The sequence below is a fragment of the Lepisma saccharinum genome, chromosome 3, assembly GCF_977018435.1.
Source record: "Lepisma saccharinum chromosome 3, izLepSacc3.1, whole genome shotgun sequence".
Taxonomy (NCBI): Eukaryota; Metazoa; Arthropoda; class Insecta; order Zygentoma; family Lepismatidae; genus Lepisma; species Lepisma saccharinum.
In genome coordinates this window covers 131,048,240-131,068,363 of record NC_139231.1, presented here as the reverse complement: position 1 = coordinate 131,068,363, position 20,124 = coordinate 131,048,240, and the positions used below count along the sequence as shown (strand labels likewise).

General features: G+C 35.0%; 1 protein-coding gene across 2 annotated transcripts in view; it reads right to left on the bottom strand.

Annotated features, from left to right (window-relative positions):
* Positions 1-1,713: 1,713 nt before the first annotated feature.
* pix (ATP-binding cassette sub-family E member 1 pix) overlaps positions 1,714-20,124 on the bottom strand; it is a 32,962-nt gene continuing 14,551 nt past the window's right edge. For both annotated transcript variants that reach the window (XM_083119408.1, XM_083119409.1), the window contains exons 4-11: positions 17,345-17,552; positions 16,417-16,603; positions 12,077-12,198; positions 9,185-9,469; positions 8,244-8,359; positions 3,763-3,959; positions 3,043-3,277; positions 1,714-2,078 (exon numbers count right to left, since the gene is read on the bottom strand). In XM_083119408.1, coding sequence (XP_082975534.1) covers positions 2,031-2,078; positions 3,043-3,277; positions 3,763-3,959; positions 8,244-8,359; positions 9,185-9,469; positions 12,077-12,198; positions 16,417-16,603; positions 17,345-17,552 — 1,398 coding nt within the window. In that variant the 3' untranslated portion in view covers positions 1,714-2,030. The remainder of the gene's footprint in view (positions 2,079-3,042; positions 3,278-3,762; positions 3,960-8,243; positions 8,360-9,184; positions 9,470-12,076; positions 12,199-16,416; positions 16,604-17,344; positions 17,553-20,124) is intronic.

Here is a 20,124-nt window from a genome sequence, read left to right as displayed (position 1 = left end):
AAAATACTGTGATTTTTGTTATTACATTTAAATAATCCACATGCTATCTTTCACATCTTGTTAGATTTTCCTTTAGTGTGTTCATGGAAGCAACTTATCAGAGGATCCTTGTCCTTGTGCTCTAACAATATAACTTTTCAGAACACATATCATTACGCAAAAGGCTATTGTTAATATGTACAAACGAGACACGTACCCTTTAACTTCCTAAACGACGGTTGAAATTAGGGCCCAAATTGAAGGTGATCTTTCTCAGAAGATTTCATCATGAAGTATATTGCCATGGAAATGAATGCAAATAAGTTTGGTTGGAATCAAAATAAATGAACCATCCACTTGTCACATTTTTTCCACTATTCACTGTTATTTTTTTTTTTCTATCCCAGATACTTTTTGCCATTAGGGCCACAATATATTGTTCAGAAGTGTCACTTTCTATTCCAAAACAGACTTTCACTTTGGACTAGAGAAAAGGGTATCCTGGGAGTCCGCGTCTCTTTTGGAAATGATTGGCCAGATGGGCATTATACATTAACAGAACACAGTTGCGACCAAATTGTTCTAGCAAATATTATCTTATAAGAAATTGCCTAAACTCCCACGTTATTGCCATACCAATATACAGGTGGGATTGGTGTTTATATCACAGTAAGGTCTGCACAGGGGATTTTGTCTGGACGTTCATTCATCTGCTATGAATATCGAAACATGCAAAAACAATCACAATGTAGTACTGCATGTAGAATTTGAGATTTCCATGGTGGGGAAAATTGTAATTCTTTTTTCTGAATGTCGAGATTTAAAAATAAAAAAATCCCATCCTGCATAACCCTACTGCAGTCTATTGCTGCTTGTTAACTTCCAATTATTATGCCAGACATCTTGGATCTCGAGGAAAGGAATCACAGTATACCTGAAAGATTACTTTACTTGGGTGGCATTTTATATCCTGCCATACACCCATTTGTTCTTTTACTATAACACAATCTTAACCATGTTGTGAGCCTACAACTGGATATTGTACTGTACTTACTTCTGGTGGATGGCCCTACACATAGCAATTTCAAACGTCATAGTCAACACAATTATTTCCAAGAAAGCCACATCAAGTACTGAGAAATCCGAAGTTATGAAAATAAATGTGAAGGGAATAAGAAATACATGCCTGCTGACACTTAAGAACTTAAATTCTTGCAGATAAAAGATGGCAGAAACAGCAATAAGTGTGGGCCTGCAAGGTTGCCAAGTCGAGGGTGAAAAATTTTGCATGAAAAAACGTGGTTTTATCACCAGACTTGTTGAAGTGCACGAGTAGTAAATTAAACTATTGCCCTGCAATATTAAGTACCTTAGAACAGTGGTTTCTAACCTATGACATTAAATCTTATGATAACGTACAGGTAATTTGGAACACTTATATTTACATTCTAAGGAAACCCAAACTCATACACAGCAGGGTGGGTGTGGCAAATTGGTTAGAGCTGGGACTTGGGTTGGAAAGTTACTGGGTGGAGGTGGGGGAATATGATTGCCCTTATGCCTGATATGCAAGCCCTATCCCAGCATTTTCGTACTTAGGTGTAGGTGGATTGGGTGGATAAAAGGGTGGGTGATTGGTATCCTTAAAAAAATGTGTTATGGTTTCAGGGTACTTGAGGTCTTGGATATTTTCTTGACTGTTAACAGACCATGATAAACCAATGAAACACTATATTCCCAATCCATTGCACAGATTTTACTTCCACGTTTTGTTGCTTTATAAATATTAACAAAACAGGCTGTCAAATCCCGAGTTCATTTTCATTCGTCGCACACATTACAGCATGTTTAAAAACAAGCAGAAGTGGGGTCCAAACCACAAAGACCACGTGACTTGTAGAACAAACCTGTTGTTGAAGCAGACCACAGAAAGGAAGAACTGTGATGCCGCATTTGTCTCTGGTCCCCTCACGTCTGGAATCTTCTGTTTGTCATCTGCCTTTTTGGAATGGACTCCATGGTGTAACAATGTGTGGATGGAAAGCTGCACTTCAGTCCTCAAGAAAGAAGTACTGGCCTGCTCTCTTCTGATCCACATCCTGAAATTGATGAAAAATGTTTATAGCACTTGGATTTGGCCAAGTAGATGCCATGTTTTACCAACTATTTGACCGTAACAAGTCAATATACTTTTGCCGTATTTACATATATATAATGCACATCCTGGTTATTGATGGGGAAAAAGCAACAAAAAATTATACCTCGTATATAATGCACAGTAGAATTCAGGTTTAAGACAACAGGAGAATATCATCGTGTGTATACAATGAGTCACCAACCCACGCCACCTCCTCCCATGTCATTCTGGTGCAAGAATTAATTACTTTTTATCCCATCTTATATTAATTAATACATTAAATGTCTCAAGATCACATTTCAAAATGTGTAGCTTGATCATAGTTGGATTTATTTCTTATTATTTGCAAAAATAAATAAATAAAATTTAAAAAATGCTAACTCCTGAATTATTTTTACTTTTGTCTACTCCTGCATTCCATCAGAAGCTTATGAAGTGTTGCCAAGTTGTAGATTACGAATCACACTACACCATGAACATGTTACTGTACTGATTGAATGCACATGTAGGATGCTGATTTAGATTTCGTGTTTATGTCCACTTTATGCACAGTAAGGCTAATCGGGACTGGACCTACAGTTTAAAGTGGGATCTGAACCTCTTGTGTCTCCACCTAGTATCAAACCTGGATGCTGATTTAGAATATTTATAAATTTTAATATAGAAAATTTCCATTGCAACTATCGCTCTAAAATAATCATAATTCCACGTGAGATAGTCATTTCATCACAAGAAATATTTCTCCCCACAATGTTGTTGCTAAAATAATGAAAATTTTACATTTTGCATAGCTTCCACGATATTTATACTCAGCGAAAATGTTGAATAGAAATTTTGCATTTGTGAGACATTTGAATTCTGAAAAACTATTGACTGGTATCAGCTCAACCCCAATTTATTGTTTTTCCAAGAAACCAACTGCATACCTTAACAGAATTATTTTTGTTAATGCGTGGTCGGAAATTGTTGGGATCTCTTCGAAAGGTTATTCCAAGCAGCTCCAGGAAGCGGTTCATTCCAGCGAGAAGAGTTTGAGGTGTATGTGCTTCTGTTTCAACAGAAGGCTCTCCTTCAAATACAATAACCCTGTCAGCCAAATAAGTGGCCATGATAAAGTCATGCTCCACAACAAATCCAGTCTTCTTTGCATGTAAAATAAATCTGAAAGGAAAGGTAAAATTATGGTTTAAAAATTTGTAAACAGTTTTAAAAATTAACTTAATTTACATAAATTAACATGCAATACCACAAAACCTGGACTATGAGAGTACCAAATAAGGTGTTCATCTCCACACAACAGATTTTAATCAGGAAATTCTTTTTTTAAATTAATAAGCCATATCTTAAAATTTACCAATGGATACTGACTGTTTCAACGATATTGTACTAACTCAATATAACCACAAAAATTTAGTTCTGAACATTCAGCTCTTAAATCTATGTATACTAAAAGATAGGGCTGACTTAGGACAAACTGTGAATTAAGAAATGTATTTCTTGATAAGAATATTGTTCTTTAATAAAATAACAAAAAGATAATTGTGAAAGCAAGGTACAGATTACTTATATTTTAGTTTCTTATACTGCTTTAAGATTTTGGATCCATTGAAAAACTTAATGAATAATTCTCATACACGAATAATCACCTTTTGATAACTTTAGCAGCTACAAGACGCTGTTCAGAGTCTAGGTATGCAGAAGGCTCATCAATGAGATACACGTCTGCAGGTTTTCCCAGGCACAGTGCGAGAGCAACTCGCTGCAATTCACCTCCAGACAGGTTCTGCACTTCTTGGTCCATTATGTCTTCTATTCTCAGGGGTTTCATCACATCTGTAATAAACTGTGAGAAATTTTCTGTTATTAAGTATCATTATGCACATACTACACAATGAAAAATAACAAAAAATCATTTAAAGTCCACTTCCTTAACGCTCGGATAGGCTACTGGTAGAGCCCACATATCTATGGTGAATAAAAGGTCAAGATTTCAGTATGGAAACATCACATTTTGAGATTAAAACCAGTATATGAAATGGCATTTTGATGTTAAAATTATGAATATAACCTTCAATTTGATTTAAGAAGTAGACTTATTACTCAAAATAAACATTTTCCTTCTAAGTAAAGGAGTCCAGTTTTGATTTTTAAATATTTACAGCAAAATTAATTAATTTTCCATGATTTGCATAACTCTCGACTTCAGAAAGTGTCGTGTCAGTAAATAAACTCTCTTTTTTGTGTTTAAGAGTTTATTTCACATACGGGTCATTCCACATCAAATCAACGCAAAAAACTAAGATTTTGACACCCACCAACTCAGATTTCGATGAAATTTGGTATACACCTTTCCTTTATGCAAGAAACTCGGAGCCTCGGTTAATCGCAAGTCTACTGTACATCCAAAGTTTCAGCAGAAAATATTTGAGCTCTGTTACTGGTTTCCGCATTGAGTAAAAGCTCTTTGAAAATGCTAATTTTTTTAAAAATTTGGGCCTCAAATATATGTCTGGTTGGAAATGTCTTTCCAATGGCATAGTGGTTACGTCGACGTTTTGTAATCAAGGGGTCCAAGTTTCGATACCCAGTAAAGGCACATACTGGTTCAGACCCCACTTTAATAAACTGTAGGTCCAGTCTCGATTAGCCTTCCGTGCATAAAATTGACTTAAAACTGAAATCAAACCGATATCTGGTTGGGAACCTAATAAAATTTTATATTTACTGAATAAGGAGGTACCTGTAAAAAATTTCGAGATTGATATTACATGATAACGAAGTTACAACAGGGGGAAGTTTGGCAAAAACAGACAAATTTACGTTTTTAGTTACAATTATAATTATTTACTTTTAATGAACTATCATGCAATTACAATTATTGTATGTATTAATTAATTGCAACATACAAATGGCATAGCAAGCCCGTTAGTAGTTATTATCAAAGAAAAGGTGTGTACGGCTGTGTGTCAAATATTTTCTGCTGAAACTTTGGAAGTACAAGTTTCCTCTAAAAAAATATATATTTATCTCTGATATTTCATTGCTTACCTACTAAAAAAAATATCCTATACATTGATTTCCCTTCAAAATTGAATATCAGTCAGTTTTGACCCTAAATTTCAGCCATTTGCATTACATGTGGTGAAAAAAGATACGGAACATAAAATGTAAACTGAAATGTACTGAAAACAATGTTTTTTACCCCAGATTTCTATAATTTTTCTTAGACGAGTTATCATAATTATTGCAAATGTCTGCATAGGCCCAAAATGTTGCAAGTCATGAAACAAAAATGGCCACCATTTTCAAACTAAGTCTAGTTTTAGAAAAATAATGTCTGTTTTGAACTACCCCTGTACGAAAAACAAATTAAAAATTTTAAAAATGGTCCAGCGACCAGTGCTGGACCATTTGGTACGGATTGACTGAAATTTTAGGCAATTTCCAAAAAACTTAAAATTTTCGTTAGAAGGAATAAAAAAAACAAAAATTTTATATTGTAGAGAAAGAGCATGTCTTTGCAACGATTTTCAACATCAAAGGTTTTTGGTTCCATCATACCCACATGATGAAAATTCTGATTTTCGTAACCTAGTTTTCCCACCACAAAAAATTAGGCTACAAATCCATTATTAGTCTTTTTATAGGCATTTGTAAACTTTTTGAGTGCTGATGTATTTTTTTCTGAAATCCTCATTATTTCATTGAACTTTGTGTAAAATTTCAAAGAGATCTGATGATTGGTTAAGGAGAAAAGAAATAACATGTAAGCAAGGGTATCTTTGTCGATGGTCTCAAGAGTGACAGACAACACTGATTTGATGACACTTCAAAGTGCTGTAAAATGAAAACCGTTCGAGATTGTGAAAAAATTTTAGGGTGTTTCTTTCAACCATAAAGGAAGGGTGTATACCAAATTTCATCGAAATCGGAGTTGGTGGGTGTCAAGACCTCGTTGAAATGGTGTGGAATGACCCATACTGCAGTTCATTTCGCATCATCTCGTGGTAGAAAAATGTACCTCGTACCTTTCAAAAACATGAAAAATGAATTACATTGTGTTATTTCAAGTTTCCGGCAAAAACTCAATATGCATGCCTCTAGCTATTGCGACTGGAGCTACAGTGTAATATGCTCCATTAGTGACGGAATCCACAAGCCCTTAATTACAAGGCAACAGTATTACCACTACAATGAAAATAATACCATAATACACATTAAATGTTCCACAACTAATGCCAAAATGTAGGTGGATAATTTAATGTAAATTAAAATATAAGCAGGAGAATTAATAAAATGCAAATAAGACAAGAATATAAATATACATTTGTTAAATTCCAATGTTATTTTGCAAATATACAATACGTATTTTTTGTTGGTTGATTTAGTTTACTTTATGTAGTAGCTCTTGTGCCACTTTTAGCGAAGTGAGACAATGAGAATGAATGGTGATAGGTAAGACACAACACAACACCAATCCCACGGGGTATTTCCAGATATTTGTTGAAACATCCATCAGCTCAAATTTCAGAGCACAAGAGTATCCACTGTATGTGCAGCTGTTTGGGGCAAAAATACTCCTTTTTAGAGAAGTCATTGACATTTCGATCATGTCTCCAGCTTCAACTTGTTTACTTGCATGTTACACTATATCAAGCACTACTATCTGTGACAAAAACATTGAGCCCTCAGTTTGTCTGCTTATAAAATTGTACTCCATGGGAGGTAAAAAGTCAAATATACCTCATTGGAAAGCTACAAGTGTCAGCTTTTAACCTTTTGCTGCCCAAGCGTCTCCAACGAGATACCCAAAAGTAACCCTCACGGAACCAAGCATCTCGAACGAGATGCTGTGTCAAGGTCGTAGTTTTTACGTTATAACTTTTCTATTTTTGGCTAGAATTTCGATTTTATTTTTTTATATTGTTCCTAACACATGTATTTAACAGAAATGGTTTTTTGCATTTTTTTTGTCTTCATGAAAATGGAGGGGGACAGGCGGGAAAAGGGACTTCTCCTTTGCGTCTCTTTTCAAGTTCAATTTTTTGCCAACAAAGGAAGACCGGCTTTGTTGTTCTAAAGCAATGCTTTTCACTCCCTCCTGCTAAGTACATTCGAAGGAAGCTTGTTTATCAGTATCCGATGTCAAAATGAAAGTTTTCCGTGAGGGCGCAAGCAGGGGGTGGTGGGAGGGGGAAGACTGGTTGTTGAATCTGCGTTGTGAGAATGGAATTTTGAATGGAATGGAATGTCCACAAGTGGCAACAGGGGTTACCCAGCATTGTCTAAAAATAGAATTTCAAGCAGCTGCAAGAATTGGCACTCATTTGTCACTACGTTCTAGCTTTTCGTCCGTGAATGTTGTGCGTAGATGTCGTTTTGTGCCCAAGTGCGAGGACATTTTTTGGGTGAAGTGACAATTTTTTAAAATAATTTTTGGGGGTTTTCTCCCTTCCCCTTTCCATATATACACCAAATTTGCATAAATATTGCATTTTGTGCATTTTGACATTTTTTCGGGGGGGGGCAGGGGGAAACACCATTTTTTTTAAGAAAAGTATTTTTGAGGGGATTTCCCCCCTTTCCCCCTCCATATGTACGGCAAATGTGCATAAATTATATATCGTCTGAATCTGTGATTCATTCTGCATACAACGGTATATCTTTCATATCTCTAGGGCATTTAGTTTCTGAGCTATAGTCATTTCAAGGTATCGCTGCATTTTGAAGGTTGAAGCAGTGGCGTGCCGACCATTCCTTTTTGGGGTACAACTCAAGTTACATTGGTCATATGATGATAATGCAAATATTTTTTGTGTTCCTTACATGTCAGCGATCATTTCCATGTGCATGTCGACACTGTCATGTACTTTTTTCTTGGGGGGAGGGTGGGGGAACCAATTTTTTTTTTCTGAAATTTTGGAATTTTGAGAGTTAGCCCCCTCACAAGATAACAGATTCAAACAAATCTGACAGTCACTAGATATTCAGATCGCAACAAGACAATATAGAAACAAGAATGTTTCACAACAAATTTAAACAGTGATCCATTAGATAACAATTAACAATCCATTAAAATTTAATTTGTTGCAATTAACTTGCTAATAATATAATCTGTTTAACGTACCTGTGGATGGATATAAGCATCTCTTATCTTCTCATGAAGAAGCTGACGTACAATGCCTTGAGACTTGGGACTTATCTTTTGAGGCTTGTAACTGATGTTCAGCTGAGGAATATCACCTGTCAAATAATTCATTTTCAATTAATTTCTTATTTGCTTAAAATAACTGAAGGATCTAAAGTAATGCATGCTATGAAATGTATACTATTCAAGGAATGTTAACATATGATTTGATTAGATCATGGATGCACGATCTTTTACATGCATTTTATACTTCATGTAAGTTCATGCACTCACAGTCTACAGCATATTCAATACGATGCATTCTCTGTATTGTGGAAATTTTCATGCAACAATGCTGTCCTAAGCAGCTAAATAAGTTAAAATGTCCCAAGAAAGGCTGTATCACTAGAGGCAAGCATATTATGTTTTTGAAAAATATAAAATGTGAAATAACACTCATGTTTTGAAAAGTATGAGGTATGAGGTGCATTTCCCTTCCATGTTTTGTCATGAAATACTGCAAAATAAACCAGAAGCTCTTACATGCAAAATTCAGTTTATCACCACAATACTCTCTTGATAATTCATATCCTGTGAGTTATGCAAAACATAGAAAATTGATTATTTCTAATGTAAAAATAGACTCCTTTACACAGGAAAAACATTATGATAACTACAGAAATGTGCTATTATAAAGAAAATGCTCATTTTGTTAAAAAAAAAGTATGAGGATTTAATTCACCACTGTCACATCAAAATGATATTTTAAATACCACTTTTGATTCCAAAATGTGATCTGTTTTTGCATCGAAATCCTGATCTTTTATTCACCATAAGTATGTGGCTCTATAAATGAAATATGCAGTGAGCTTGCAGTACTCAGATTTCTGGAAACTTCCCTGTATGGACAAAAGACACACTAGGTAATAAAATAAATTTACCTGAACCATCATCTGCTGGTAGCTTTCCGGCCAACATCCTTATGAAAGTGGTTTTCCCTGTACCATTTTCTCCCAATAAGACAAGAATTTCTGCATCTGTGAACTGTCCAGCCTCCACTTGTAATTTAAAGCTGTCCAGTGTCTTTGTCATTGTGGGATACTCATAGTGGCTCATCCTCTTCACTTCCTCTTCAGTTGCTGACTCGGCAACTTTGAATATCAATGATTCTTCTCGGAATCTCAAGTTCTCAGTAGGAACAAATCCATCCAGAAATATATTAATACCTGGAATGTAATATATTCATGAATAAAATCACCTGTAATTTATGGTATTTCATTCAAACAGTCCCTGTAATCAATTCAGAATTTTCCATTATTTTATAAAGATGGACCAATATGAAATTTTGACCAATACTGATAAAAATACTGATATAAAATTTATTGATACAGATAACAGATACTGATTGAATATAAAATTCAAAATGGCACTTGAAGAATCTCGATGATCCATGGCTTCCTCAATATACGTATGTTACCAGATGACTGCAATGCAAAAGAAGCTGCATATTTACACACTTATTTTTTTAAAAAAGTACAGCATAGAGATTATACGTTTATATCCACAAAAATAATAACAAAAATGGCAGAATACTGCACTAAATTATAAGAAATTTATAGATATATTGAACTGGTAAAATTATCGTTAATTTTACCTATAAACAGATATGCCTATAACAGCAGATACCGATAGAGTACCCATTAATCTCTCTCACCCCTATTATTTTATAATCGCATGTACTTTTCCATTAACTGGGCATAATTAGAAATCAAGATGATGTCTAGATGCATGGTGGACTGATATTGTGCCTGTAAGCCACAGGCGCAAACACAAATAGTAGTATCAAAGACGTAATCATCCTCGTAAATTACGCAAAAAGGAGGTAGAAGTCGCTGCTAAAGCATTTGTTTGGAACAAACGATTGAAATATTTTTTCAACACGTTCAATTTCACATTAGCTAATAATGGAAAACAAGCACACATACTGTATTTTGAATGATAAATGCATTCCGAAGATAATTCTTTTTGTACATAACATGTATAACTTTCATCTACAAGGTATGTTTTACACATATGCAACATGCTAACACTAAATTGTGTACGTATTCAAAGTTTATTCAATACATATATACAACACATATTATTTAAATATATTAAATATTTAAATAATATATTTAAGTATATTATATATCCAATTTTTGCAACTGTAAACAATATTGATTTAATAGGGCGCAAATAATTTCACGGGGCACCATGGCCTTCTCTCTTTACAATTTTTTTCATTTAGATCGCTTGGTGTCCATGACTCCCACTGCTCCCTAGGAAACTTTACAAAATGTATTTTCATTTGCTTAAAATTTGAAATCAAGAGGGAAATTGCTCCTCTGCAGGTGCCCTTGGCCCTCAATGTGTGCCCCCTCCTATTTGCTCCTAATAGGGTGCAAATAATATCACGGTGCACCAAGGCATTCCTCTCTTTCACAACTTTTTTCATTTAGACCATTCAGCGCCCATGGCCTCCCACTGCCTACTAGCTACGGCTCTGAACTTGACGAGATTGAGAAAAGCAGATATTGCGAGCGAAGGGAGCAAGAAAACTTTACAAAATGTATTTTTATTTGCATAAAATTTGCCCTGGCCCTTGGCCATCAATGTTGACCCCCCCCCACCCCCCTAGAATTGACTTCCATCGAAGGTTGGTAGTGGGGCAATGCCCCTCTCCCCTGTGGGTACACCACTGCTGTAAGCAGCAAATGTCTTACCATTTCAGTTGCCATCACAATATGGAGTGGTGTCTTGAGACATTTATTTGCTGCAGTGTTGCAGATGTGTGTGTTAACACAGGCCCGTAATTATTATTATTATTAGAAAATACATTGATTTTAAATATCGGAGATCAAGAATGTGTGCAGTCCCACTCCTACACCTCTATGTGCCTTCATGGTACAGTGCAATGCATGAGAAATAGATTTTACCCTCAAAAATACGTTCAGAGAATCTAATTTAATTATGACGTAACAGCCAATGACTAATATGTTCACTCAGTCTCTTTGCTTTCAACTTCTTTCTTTGGAGGTAGCTGAAGGCTAGAGACCAAACGTAGTCAAACTGAGAGCTGCTTTCCAACACAAAATTACCACAAGAAATGCAGAAATTCAGACCGAGAGTTCAGATATGTGTAGGGAATGGAAATTAGTATTTGAGGTTACAGTACTTACAAGAAGGAGAAAAAGGTAAACACTGTTCTTTTGGATTGTGAAGTAAGTTTCAATAATGTATAATCTTTAAAAACTACATCTGCCACACCATGCATTTAAAAAAAAAATAAGCAGCCCATTTTACAATCAGAAATAGTAACATTCGCAAACTTCTCATTTGCAACATCAGAACTAATATTGTAGTCACAAAGCGTAAGTCATACACCAAAATGTAGCTTGAAGAGAACCAATAAAACTGCAGGCATATGCAGATAAAAACATGCAAAATCACAGTTGTCAGATCATCTTGTTATATTATTTACATCTTATTTATATCATCTTGTTATATATCTCTCAACTGGATGTTACTGTCACCTTGCAGAATGTTTTTTGCCAAAGACAAATTAATTGAAACCCTGCTCAGTAGTGATTAAAGAATGAAAAATTGCATCTTTATCCTATGTTACGAGAGCTTCCCTGACAGCATGGTGACTAATTCTGTGGTGCAATACCACTTAAACTGCAGGTCCAGTCACAATTAGATTGTTTGGGCATAAAATGAACTTACAACAAACTTTGCCAAACTAGTTTTAACATATTATGTTACAAACAAAATTGACCAAAAAAATATCTTACCTTCTCGAACTGAGAATGGCATAGTCACTACACCATATGCACCAGGTACCCCATACAAGCAACAAATGAAGTCCGACAGGTAATCTAATACAGACAGATCATGTTCCACAACAATAATAAATCTGAAACCAGAAATGAAAAATAATTATTCTTTGAGCATACAAATGTGAATTAAATTCATTTACAGTCTACACATGTCCAGGGAATGCATGTTCCATAGGCTATAAGTTGTTAAAATCACACAGTATGAAGACACAAAGTTTTTAAGTTGTTAATGGTTTCCTGCTGTTTATTTTAATACTCTGGCTACAAGGCAAATTGGAACACAAAAGTATATATATATATATATATATATATATATATATATATATATATTTCTAAATTCCACGAATAAGAAGTTATGTTTTGATTTTAAAAAACTTAAATTTTTTTCACAATGTTGTAGATGTAGTTATATTCTTTTGTAGCTTTTATACAGTAAAAAGTATGAATCTTATACCTGTTACATAAATATTCAACAATTCTGTGAGACTTGCAAAATAATAATAACAACCACCACCTACCAATTTTGGTGATTGTATCACCATTTACCAAAGTCTATTAACATGTTTACGTGTTGTGCGAGTTACTCACTGTATAATACAATCTATACAAAATTTGTATATTCACTTACGTGAGTGAGTACTGAATTTTGAAAACTACGTTTCGGGGTTTGACTGCCCCCTTCTTCAGGTTCCTTTTCCTCTAGGCACAAATCATTTTATGCTGCGTCAAGAGTGTTAAAAGGATTAGGTTAAAAGGTTTGGTTAAAAACACTTGTTAAAAACCAGGTCACAATTCCATTAAAAACCCCAGCTAAATATGCTGCTCCAAGGTGTACCCCATATTCTGTAAAACCTCTTCTCCCGGTATCCTATTAAACTGATTAGACACCTCCCATTGTTCAAGTTTGCTCTGAAAGTTTTCAAACTCTCGTTCCACCTCGGCCACACAGACCACTTCCGGAGTAACATGGAATCCTATCTTACGATTTTCTTCCTTTGTTCTATTCTATTTTTATTAAAAAAAAATTCACCCATCCCTCCTCTAAACTTCCGTCATCTCTGTTCAATTTTTTACTTCTCCCCATGCAAATATTCGCAGTCTCGTAGACATTTCTATTCAATTTGTTGCCTTCTTTTCTAATAACCTCTTTCTTACCATTATATACAAATTTTGCATAGATTGTATTATACAGTGAGTAACTCGCACAACACGTAAACATGTTACCGATCTCCGATATGGGGAGAACCGGACGATTTAAGATGTCAGGAAAAAATGGGGGGGGGGACGTGAGGATAATCTTCTGATCTTAACAAAATATAATCTACCGGAAGTTGTATTGAAAATTATTGAAAATTATGGAAAAAGGGCAGAAGTTTGCTATGAAAAGTGAAAACAGGCAAGAGGAATTTGTTATAGCGGCGGAAAAGATCGTGGGGTGTTTAGATGATAAGGATGACAAGAAACAAGTTAGGCAGAAAATGCACGATATAATCGAGCAGCAAATTCAAAAAGAAAACGTAAAGAAAGTAAGAAAAGAGGACAGGTATTCGGACCAAGAGAAAAACAACAAAGACTTTAGAAAGAGATTATTTAAGGTAAAGAAATGGGTAAAGGACAATGAAGTATATATAATTAGGTCAGATAAAGAGAACAAGCTGCTAGTAATAGGAAGGGAAAAGAGTATCATAGGAAATTGAAGGAGAGCTTTGAAAATGACTGTTTCCAGGAAATTTCGGGGAAACCGACTAATAAAATTAAGAACGAAGTTACGAGGGGGGGATAGAAACTAGTATTACGTAAGGAAGTGCAGAAAAAAAGAAGCTCAATAAAGATGTTAAAGAAGGGAGTATTCCAACAGCATTTGGTATACCCAAAACACACAAAGTAGGCACCCACTTAAGACCCATAATCCCAATGTATGCACATCCGGGATACGGTTTAGCCAAGGTATTAGTAAAACGGATTAGGAAGGCAAATGAAGTTACACAGTTCAGCATTAGGAATTCATTGCAAGTTAAAAAAGCCATAGAAAACTTAGAACTTAGTAAAGGGAATGAAATTAGCAGTTTCGATGTTGTTAATCTATACCAGAGTGTACCCAGGGAAAGGGCCGCGGATTGTCTACAGAGGTGGTTGTTAGAAAAAGGGGTGGACATTTTAATAGCTTGGGAATATGTTAGGTAGTTCTATTTAGTAACAGGGTACAACTACTTCTACATAAATGATAAGATATTTAAGCAGAAGGAAGGGTTGGCAATGGGTAAACCGGTATCCGGAATCATCGCCGGCATTTTTATGCATTACATAGAGAAGGAGGCTCTAGAACAGGTAAGGGATGGAATTAAATACTACGGGCGATATGTGGATGATATTTTAATAATAGGGAAGAAGGAAGGGTTGGATAAGGTATTTGAATGTTTGAGGAAACAGGACGAACGGATCAAATTCACTAGAGAAAACCTTGTAGATGATAAAATTAATTTCTTAGATCTCAGTATTACCAAGACAGGTAAGAAAATAAGAATGAGGGTATATCAAACAATTAGCTTGGGACCTGTACATCAATAAAGAATCAGAACATCCAAGTAGGGTTAAAAGGAACGTACACCTCAACTTCTTTATTAGAGCAGGAAGACTATGTAGTGGGGAGAAAGAGAAGGTAAGGGAAGAGGAATGGATAATAAAAGTAGGAAGGAAAAATGGAAAAATTATCAACCGAGAGATGAATAAAGATAAGAATGAGGAAACAAAAGGGGAGGGAGAAAAAAGAAAAGAGAAAGTTAGTTTTGTAGGGATCCCGTATTTTAAAGGGTTATCCGACAAAATTGAGAAAACGGTAAGAGATTATGGGATTAGATGTGGGATGACGGCCCCATGGAATATAGATAAATATATCACTGAATATAAAAGAGTAGGGAAAGGAAACCCTGAGGAAGCCAAAAAAGGTGTATATAGGTGACAAAGAGTACATAGGACAAACGGGAAGAAGTATGCGACATCAGGGAGGGAGTCCCCAAAACCGGATTGTCCAAACACACAATTGTAGGCGGACATAAGATCATAAAGAAAGAGGTTATTAGAAAAGAAGACAACAAATTTAATAGAAATGTCTACGAGAATGTGAATATTTGCACGGGGAGAAGTAAAAAAATTGAACAGAGATGACGGAAATTTAGAGGAGGGATGGGTGATTTTTTTTTTTAAAAAAAATTGGAATAGAACAAATAAAGAAAATCGTAAGATAGGATTCCATGTTACTCCGGAAGTGGTCTGTATGGCCGAGGTGGAACGAGAGTTTGAGTTGGATTGGTGATGTAAGAAGGGGAAGGCGGAGTGGCAGAGAAGGAGAAAATAACCTTTACGACTTCTTGGTCACGACTAAACTTTCAGAGCAAGCTGAACAACGGGAGGTGTCTAATCAGTTTAATAGGATACCGGGAGAAGAGGTTTTACAGAATATGGGGTACACCTTGGAGCAGCATATTTAGATGGGGGTTTTAATGGAATTGTGACCTGGTTTTTAACAAGTGTTTTTAACCAAACCTTTTAACCTAATCCTTTTAACACTCTTGACGCAGCATAAAATGATTTGTGCCTAGAGGAAAAGGAACCTGAAGAAGGGGGCAGTCAAACCCTGAGACGTAGTTTTCAAAATTCAATACTCACTCACATATGTAAGACCATTTTATACAAATTTTGTATAGATTCCAAAGTCTATTGTTTAACCAGAATTTCAAGGGCCTTTTGTGATTGTTGTGGCGGTGAGTTAAGATCATGCAAAATAATCTAACAGTAATTTTTAGTGGTTTTTATTGATTTTATCTGCAAAGTTTCGTTCTGGTTTCCCAGAACTTTCTCAAGCTACACTAAGATATACAAACAAAAACACAACCTCACATGGCTAGTCACTATACACTTCTCTAGCCATGTGAGGTTGTGTTTTTGTTTGTGTATCTTAGTGTAGCTTGAGAAAGTTCTGGGAAACCAGAACGAAACTTCGCAGATAAAATCAATAAAAACCACTAAAAATTACTGTGTTAGATTATTTTGCTGGTACAAAAAGTGATTATGTGAACCTTCAAGAAGAACAAAAAGTTAAGAGGAATGAATGGAAAAGAACTAAATTTTTATTTGCAAGTAGCACTGAAGTATTACATATTTATGTAAGAAGTACAATTTAACTGTGTTTATGCTATGAATTTTCAAATATCATTCTTTAGCTCACTCAAAATTACATGAAAAAATAATTTCCCCATAAAGTCACTTGCTAATATTCTTATCTTAAGAGTACTTACTTATCTGGGTGTATAAGAGATCGTATTGTCACGGCAGCTTTCAAACGCTGTTTCACGTCCAAGTAGCTAGATGGCTCATCAAACATAAAAATATCACCATCCTGGATGCAGACCATTGCACATGCAAATCTCTGCAATTCTCCACCAGACAATGCATCTATAGCACGGTCTCTTATATTCTGCAAATCTGTTGCAAAGAGAAAAAAAAATTCTATAGCATAACATGGGAGTTTTTATACTAAAGTCTCATCAAGCGATTTTCAATTAAGGTTACTAAATTAAGCCAAAATAAAAATGAACAAAATATGTTAACAATATTCATCACAGTAACACAAACTTTCACACTCTTTAACACAGAATATTAAGATTAATATTCAATATCCAACTGAACAGGGGATTCAGCTCTATAACCAGTCCTTAGCTCAGAAACTTAATTCTTTTGATTAAATAAAATATTTCTTTCACACGTCAATACGTTTTTATTTATACTGTATAGAATTTCATTTGTTTTATCAACAAGTTGAAGGAAAAAATATAATCACCTGGCAGATTCAACCCATAATTGTCTATCTCACTGCAATTTTCAATTGGTACAAAGCATCATATAAACTGAAATATTAAACTATTTGACAGGATTGGGCTGGTAAAAAAAAAAAGAAACTAATTTTTAGATGCATGGCTGTTTTCCACATTAACCTCACCACTGAAGCAGTTTTCAAGGCTAAATTTGAAATTATGTACTACTCTAAACATTTTCTATTATTTCGGAAACTAATGCTTAGTATAGATCAGGCTATAATGCCATGCTAATGTAAAACATTGGTCGTGTTAGTAGTTAAATAATATTAAAAAGAAACTTCCTTTTAAGTAAAAAGTTCATGTTCTGTAGCACAATAAAATTATCACAACATACATTCAACTTGCTTACCCAACATCTGACATATTTCATTTTGGTTCTTGCGTTCGTCCTTCTTATCCAGCAGCTGTTGTACAGAACCCTTCACAGCTTTTGGAATTTGGTCGACATACTGAGGCTTGATCAGGGCTTTCAAGTCATCTTCAAGGATCTTCGTGAAGTAATTTTGTAATTCTGAACCACGGAAATGGTTTAAAATTTCTGTCCAATCTGGAGGATCCTGCAATGAGTAAGAAGCTGGGTATGAAAAGTATTAAAAATTAAAGTCACAGTATTATTCATCACTGAAAAGTTAAAAAATAAAAAAGTTTTATGCACTTTAATGCGGTATACATTACAACCATGCAAAGTTGCATTGAAAATAGGCAGATACTTCTTGGGGGGAAAAAAATAACATATAGGCAAAGCAGTGTTGCCAGCTTATGGAAAAATAATTCCAGAAAATTCTATGGATGCTGGATGGAACAAATTTGCAGGAAAGCATAAAAAAAGACCAGTCTTCGAGGACATTTTCAATTAAAACTAAAATATTCCAAATTTGAGAAAATCATAATTTTTGGGTAATTTTCAAAATTGTACGTTTCCTGCTGAACCCCTAATCATCACATTTTGTGAACAAATTATTTTGTTTTCATTATTACATGTGAAGTAAAATATATGACCAAAATGACACATTTATAAGTTCTATCCATAATGTTCGTAAGGGGAAATTCAACATTTTCAAATCATGTTTGTTACTAGTGACAATAAATATGTTTTGTTGTTCCCGAATGTCAAACCTTCATATGTACATAAAAGAATATGAAAAGGACAGAACTGAAATATGTGTAATTTTGAAGAAATTACATGTTAATTGCTGCCTCGTGGAGATGGTGCACATAGCCAACCACTCCTCCTTTTCAAAATACACGTGTGATTTATCCACACAACCCTAACACCTCCCCAAAATTTGACAAACATCCCCCCAAGCAGAAAAGTGGAACACCCCCCTCATTGTAGGGGGGTGTAAATATGGATTTTTATATCAACAATAGAATAACAATACTTCAACAATAACTGAAAGGAACCATATGTAGCTCTACAACAAGCATACTCCAATGGACCTTTCGATCAACTAAGACCAACGGAAGGAGGGTAGAATGTGCAGCATGGTCATTTTCTGGAAATACCAGTTCCCTTCACAAGGCTTCGGTCAGCTCCAGGGAAGGAACACTGCCAGTGGTGTATCTTGGATTTTCATAAAGGGCATGCTGTACACAAATTTTTTAAAAGATATATATTATGGAATGGGGGATAGCATTATACGTATTCAATAGTTGACGATTTGCACATTAACATTACTAAATATTGCATAACGTATAAAGTAATGAAATATGGATAATAAAGTTCAAAACTCACCAGGTTTGATGTCTGATGTGGAAGTCTTCATAAAATTATAAAATCACTTGATATTTATAAACAGTTTATATTTACATTGGAGATTCACAATTTAGGTTTGTTTGGCTTACGCAAAAATTGTAGAGGCATTAATTACAATCAGATATTCAGGAACAAAAGACCAGACTTAATTAAAATAATTTAAGTGTAAATTCTGCTCTTCTGTTTTGAGTGGTAAATTCCCTTATAACAGCTTCGTAAAATGAGGGAAATGCTTTAATTTTCAGAAGCAGCTCTTTTTCAATGGATAATATACCAAGCACACTTAATATTTCTTGCGATCGGGTTGCTCTAATATAATTATTAATTCTTCTTAATGCTGAAAAAGATCGTTACACTGATGCAGTTGAAGCTGGTATTGACAAAAAGAGTGTAGCCAACTTGTAAGTTTCACTCATAATGTTATGAATATTGTTCGTGTTCATATATGGTACTAGCTCATGTACAGGTTTATTTTCAAACTCGGGGGAAGAATAGAGAGCAATCAACTCATTCTTTAGCATTACAAAGTCAAATAATAATAATAATCCTGTATCACACCCTTTGTTTCATTTTCAGTCATTTTTTAAAAGTATTTCGGGAAAATACTGCACTAAGCCATGTGGAACTTTGAAAGAAGCTCAGAAATAAAAATAAACCAAACTTTAAACTACGTAAATGTGCATTGCACTGTACCTCCAAGGGAAAAAAATCAATCGCTGCCACCTCTTTTTTCAACGAAACAACAAGCATACTCTTCTCTGTAGCTGTCACCTCACCGCATGCAGCCAACGCGATATTTACGCATTGTGAGGGGGAAGAAGCGGAGAGGGGAGGGAAGAAGCACGCGAGCAGCGCTTGCCCACGTTAAAATCTTCCTTCGCTGATGCGGTCCATCCGACAGCTTGCTCTGCGACGACATTAATGAGCATTTCTACATTCTAATTTCTTCATATAGGAGAAGTATTTATTTTACACGAGAGCGCTCAACTAAGCTTATATTACATTTCTTGGATCTGAAGTGAAAGTAATAATTCTTTTCTCACAATTGACGAATGCACCCAGAATACACCTCTGAACACTGCCATCTGGAAATGTCAAACTGACCTCTCACCCTTCTTCCAGGGAGAACATACTGCACACAGTGTTGACAGTTCAGTGTTTGAATACCTAAATAAACATTTATTAAATACCTTACAGTTTTGTAAATTCAACCCCTGAGTGAATGACATTTACATTTTGTTGCATTTTCCTTTCGATTCTTTCATGTGAAAAATGTACGATAAAAGTAAGGGAAGAAATTCAAAGGTACAGATTTGACTCCTTGTAGTGAATTCTGTTACTATGGTTAGCAATACTATTTTCTGGATTATTTT